The sequence below is a fragment of the Protobothrops mucrosquamatus genome, unplaced genomic scaffold (genome assembly GCF_001527695.2).
Source record: "Protobothrops mucrosquamatus isolate PMUCROS unplaced genomic scaffold, P.Mucros_1.0 scaffold5512, whole genome shotgun sequence".
Taxonomy (NCBI): Eukaryota; Metazoa; Chordata; class Lepidosauria; order Squamata; family Viperidae; genus Protobothrops; species Protobothrops mucrosquamatus.
Window position 1 is genome coordinate 43479 of NW_015391367.1, and position 6038 is coordinate 49516.

The 6038-nt window shown below is 41.0% G+C and overlaps 1 protein-coding gene across 1 annotated transcript in view; it reads left to right on the plus strand.

Moving 5' to 3' along the window:
• The window catches only part of LOC107299810 (zinc finger protein 585A-like), a gene marked incomplete at its 3' end in the record, with an annotated part of 29950 nt that overhangs the window by 7211 nt on the left and 16701 nt on the right, over positions 1-6038 (plus strand). The window contains exon 3 of the mRNA XM_029286877.1: positions 5068-6038. Within this exon, the coding sequence (XP_029142710.1) occupies positions 5068-6038 (971 nt within the window). The remainder of the gene's footprint in view (positions 1-5067) is intronic.

Consider the following 6038-nt stretch of genomic DNA (forward strand, 5'->3'; position numbering starts at 1 on the left):
CAAATTGATTATAGTTGTTGTGTTTGGGTACATCATACTAGCTAAGATGTACCTGATTATTCTGAAATTATTGCGAACATCATGAACAAATCAATAAATTACAACAAAAGGCTAGGGCCATAGGGAAGGATGGTTGGAATCCCTTGAAAGGACTCAATGATTGGATCCCTAACTTGGCCGGATGGGTAAAACCATTAGTAGTGTTGGGAATTTGAATATTAATAATTAGAATGATAAATTGTTGTTTGCAGTGTAGACCAATAATAACGGTTTGTTGTAAAGACTATGATTGGATGGAAAATGAAAGACGAGTGAAGATGTTGGAAAAATGTTGCAACAATTTGAGAAATATGAATGTAAAAATCAATAGAAAGTATGAAAAGAAAAAGGGATTTCTGGGGGGAAAGGCCTATTGTTTTTACAGAACTGTAAGAAGACCTGCTAGCCTGTGAAGAAAATACATTGCACATATTTCTAATTTCACGAGTCTCCCTGAAGCTTGAGAATTGTACATAGGAAGGCCTCTGCTAGGCTAGAAACCGGTCTTAACCAGAATTTGCTGATACGATAGTTACTCTATAGAAGGGGTAGGCACCCTTGGCTCTTTTATTACTCGTGGACTTCAACTCCCAGAATTGGCTCAGGAGTCATAAAAGAGGCAAGGTTGCCTCCCCCTGCTCTACAGACAAGCTGCCTAGGAACTAGTAGCCATAAAAGGTAATTTGTGAATAAAGGCAGAGGGGGATAGAATTTGAACAATGGGAGATGTAATCGGGGTGGGAAATAATGTATTCGCTTTAGGCGCTTTGGATAGGTTGGGATGGTCCCTGCGAAACCCCAAAGGACAGACAAGGGCTAGATGGTCCTGGAGAAAAGTTATGGATGTGGTCACTAAGAGAGGAAAACGGCTCTTAATTAAAACATCTTAGAAACGCCAGGGACAAGAGTGAGCGTATTTTCAGCCTTACGTCACTAGGTGGCGCTCTAACACAACACTAGCGGCTGGAAAACTGTCAATCTTAACAGCAGCGTGGGTGGTGGATGAGTTGCGTCATCCAACTGGAGGGAGAGGAGCTGAGGTGAAAGGCTTTAAAAGCATAGAGTATTGTTAGAAAGGATGTCGATGAGAGGAGAAGGGCAAGGGAACTTCCTCTTCCGGTTTATCCATGGAAGGATGGAGACATGTAGAGCGGCTCTCGTACTCTTCCCAGGGTCGAAGCAGCAGCTGGAAGGTGAGTTGAGAGTTCGGAGGAGAAACCAGGAGCAAATAGAACTGCCTTGTTTCCTCCGGGGTGTAAAAGCAGAGAAGCAACTAGGCTGAAACATGTCGGCTGCTACTGTATAATATTCCCTTTTCCAAACACTATTACACTTACGCTGTATGATTTAAAACTTCTGTCTCTAGTTTTCTGCTGGGAGATGGGCGAAGCTAAAATGTAAAGGCCTGAAGACTAAACATACGAAGAAAGGTTGCAGGATTTGGGTATGGCCAGTCTAGAGAAAAGAAGGATTGGGGGGGGGGGGGACATGATAGCATTGTTCCAATATTTGAGGGGTTGCCACAAAGAGGAGGGGGTCAATATGTTTTCTAAAGCACCAGAAGGCAAGACAAGAAACAATGGATGGAAAGTAATCAAGGAGAGAAGCAACCTGGAATTAAGGAGAAACTTCCTAACAGTGACAATAGAATAGAGCTGGAAGGGACCTTGGAGGTCTTCTAGTCCAGCCCCCTGCTCAAACAGGAGAACCTATAACATCTCAGACAAGTTATTAGCCTCTTTTTAAAAATCTCCAGTGATGGAGCACCCACGATTTCTGGGGGCAAGCTATTCACTGTCAGGAAGTTTCTCCTTAGTTCCAGGTTGCTTCTCTCTTTGATCAGTTTCCAACCATTGTTTCTTGTCCTGCCCTCTGGTGCTTTGGAGAATAGCGAGACTCCCTCTTCTTTGTGGCAGCCCCTCAAATACTGGAATACTGCTATCATGTCTCCCCTATTTCTTCTTTTATTTAGACTAGCCAAACTCAAGTCCTGCGGCTGTTCTTCCTATGTTTTAGTCTCGAGGCCTTTGATCATCTTAGTTGCTTTTCTCTGATTTTTTTCCAAACTGTCAACATCTTTTTTGTGATATGGTGACCAAAATTGGCTGCAGTATTTTCAGAGACGTAAGTGGCAATTAGATGGTGAACCAATTGAACCTTTGTATATCTGGGCATAACAAGACTGGATCTTGGGTTTGCCATCATCAATGAAGTTCATTTAGAGCAAAAGCCCGCCTGAATCTATTGCTTAAACTAAAGAACCATAGTTACCCAGGGTCCTTAGCCCCATTAATTAAGGTATATAAAGCTAAGGTTACCACTATGCTGTTGTATGGAGCAGAAGTTTGAGGTCTTAACCACAGTCTTAGAACAAACACAGTCCCAGCATTTGAGATGTATTCTGGGTGTAGATTCAAGAACATCTGCTGCAGCAGTTAGAGTTGAATTGGGAATTCATACAATTCATGCTCTATCCAAAATTAGAGCTTATAACAACTGGTGCAAAGTCAATGAAATGGAGAATGATAGACTCCCCAAGTTATGTCTACTAGAGCAAATAAAATTACAATCACAAATCTCCTGGATCACCAAATCAACAAATTTTGTAAGACGCTGTGGTCTTCCTGTCTCTTGTGTAACAGGAGAACAATTCAAAAAAGGAGCTGCCCAAAGAATTAAGGATATAGAAGCACAAAATGATATAGCGATCCTTACTAAGGTGGATAACTTGAAATGGCTGAGTAAATACAAACATACTTTTCAAGTAGACAGCTATTTGAAGTTACAACTGCCAAAACACCTTAGGGAGATATTTACGCGAGCGAGGTTCGAACAGCTTGACACAATGGTCAGATATGGGAGATTCCATTCTATATCTTACAATGAGCGTTTCTGCATTTGCGGAGTGCCAAAGGTAGAAGACCTGGCTCACATACTATTTGCTTGTTACCTATACAAGAGGTAAATGAATGATTCATTGGGATCCCCATATCAAAACAATTTACATTATGTGCGGCCAGAACTTGAAAATAACATTTAACGCAGCACAGTATTTAAACAAAATGGTTCGGTTGAGATCTGCATATGTGGGACTGACTGATTGGGGTAGATTGCAAGATTGACTCCAAGATATAATTTAATCATATTTTATCTATATTTTAAATTAGTGTACTCTATTTTAATTTCATTTTAGATTGTATTTTACTCCAATTTCATTTTAACTCGTATTTTACTCTAGTTCCATTTTAAACTGTGTTTTATCAAATTTCATTTTAAATTGCTTTTATCAAATGTTAGTAATAATTTGTTGCTGGAACTTTGCACTTTGATATGGCCCAAGGGCTAATCAATAAAGATTTATTATTATTATTATTATTTGTGATATTTTAGGTGTGGTCTTACTAGGGTTTTATAAAGCGGTACTAATACCTTGCGTGATCTTGATTCTATGCCGCTGTTTATACAACCCAGGATTAGCTAATTCTGCACACGGCTGGCTTTTTTGGCTAATGCTGCACACTGCTGGCTCATGGTTAAGTGATCGTCCACTAGGACTCCAAGGTCCCTCTCATAGTTATTGTTTTTAAGCCAGGTTTTGCCCAGTCTGTACTTGTACCTTTGATTTTTCCTGCCTAAATGTAAAACTTTGCTTTTTTCCACATTGAAACTCATTTTGTTGGATAGGGCCCATTGTTCAGCTTTGTCAAGATCTTTTTGGATCCTGAGTATGTCTTCTGGGGTGTTGGCTACTCCTATCAGTTTGGTGTCATCTGCAAATTTGATGAGTTCCCCTTCAATTCCCTCATCTAAGTCATTGATGTTGAAGAGTACTGGGCCTAAGGCGGAACCTTGTGATACCCCACTGCTTACTTCTCTCCATGTGGATGTAGTGCCCTTGAGGACTACTCATTGAGTATGTTTTGCCAGCCAGCTACAGATGCATTTGGTGGTGATGTTTCCTCCAGACGTTGTAGGTGCTTCATCGATGGAGGTTTTTAAGAAGAGACTGGGCAGCCACTTGTCTGAAATGGTATAGGGTCTCCGGCTTGAGCAGGGGGTTGGGCTAGAAGATCTACAAGGTCCCTTCCAGCTCTATTCTAACTGATGTACGGACTCGTAGGCACACAGACATACATCAATCTTAGGTGTCTATTTCTGTGGGCATGTGTGTTCATATATGTGTGATCTATCCAAGCCAAAATAATTTTATAATTGAATCAATATTTTAATTTGGGTTTTGCTAGTCTTCTATCTGCCAGATGAATCATAAATAACGTTGGGAGTTAAACTAGAATTTTGATGTTTTTATGCTAATATAAGGATTTTCTTTTTGCTGCTTTCACATGTCCTGCACCCATTTGTTAAACAATAATGAAACTGACTTGTTAATATGAATCTTACAGACAAAGAGGATGCCAAGAAGAACACTCTGGACCACAGAGAATGAGAAGCAGCATTAAAATGCAAGACAAAGAATCAATCAAAACCTTTTCTGCTTCCTCCAGAAATTTTGAAAACTCTTCTCCTGTCTCACCTGATGAGAGACAAGGGAGAGAATAACAAGAACAAAGTTTTGAGCTGGAAAAAATAGAGCATGTGCAACTCAAGGGAACATGACATAAGAAGTCAAGGGGATAATATTGAATTTTTTTAAAAAGTGGACATAACTGGAAGTCAGTGGGAAGGAAGGTTCCTTGGATAGCCAAAATGGACAGGCATTAATTAAACCCTTTCAGGAAGACTTGACCTTGACTCAAAGAACCTCCAAGTAAGAGATCAGAAACATTTTTGGCCTTCTTAAGAATCCAAGCATATCAGTGTTGAAAAAACACCACAGACTGCCTAATGTGGGAAAAATAGAGGTTGCGGATCACAGCTGATTATGCAGGAGATGATCCACCCAGTGAAAATGATACAAATGTTTGGAGTGCGGCAAAAACTTTACTCAGAGTAGTTCCCTTATGGTTCATGAAAGGACCCATACTGGAGAGAAGCTCTACCAGATGACCCAATGTTATAAAGATTTAGCATGCACACTAATATGGTAAGACACAAGAGGTCTCATGCAGAAGAGAAACCATATGACTGTCCTGATTGTGGGAAAGGTTTCAGTCACAATTCAAACCTTGTGATACACCAGAAGATTCACACAGGAGAAAAACCATATGAGTGCCCAGATTGTGGGAAAGATTTCAGTCGAAAGTCCCTCCTGGTGATACACCAGAGGACTCACACAGGAGAGAAACCATATGAGTGTCCGGAGTGTGGGAAAAGTTTCAGTCAGATATACAACCTGGTGACACACCAGAGGACTCACACAGGAGAGAAACCCTATAAGTGTCCAGAGTGTGGGAAAAGTTTCAGTCGAAATTCCCACCTGATGACACACCAGAGGATTCACACAGGAGAGAAACCATATGAGTGTCCGGAGTGTGGGAAACGTTTCAATCAGAGATACACCCTGGTGACACACCAGAGGACTCACACAGGAGAGAAGCCACATGAGTGTCCCGAGTGTGGGAAAAGTTTCAGTCAGATATACAACCTGGTGACACACCAGAGGACTCACACAGGAGAGAAACCCTATGAGTGTCCAGAGTGTGGGAAAGATTTCTCTTCGAAATCTGTCCTGGTCAACCATCAAAGGACTCACACAGGAGAGAAACCATATAAATGTCATTGTGGGGAACGTTTCAGACAGAATTCCCACCTGGTGAACCATCAAAGGATTCACACAGGAGAGAAACCCTATGAGTGTCCAGAGTGTGGGAAAGATTTCTCTTCGAAATCTGTCCTGGTCAACCATCAAAGGACTCACACAGGAGAGAAACCATATAAATGTCATTGTGGGAAAAGTTTTAGTAAGAATTACTACCTGGTGAACCATCAAAGGACTCACACAGGAGAGAAACCATATAAATGTCATTGTGGAAAAAGTTTCAGTCAGAATTCCCACCTGGTGAAACACCAGAGGACTCACACAGGAGAGAAACCCTATG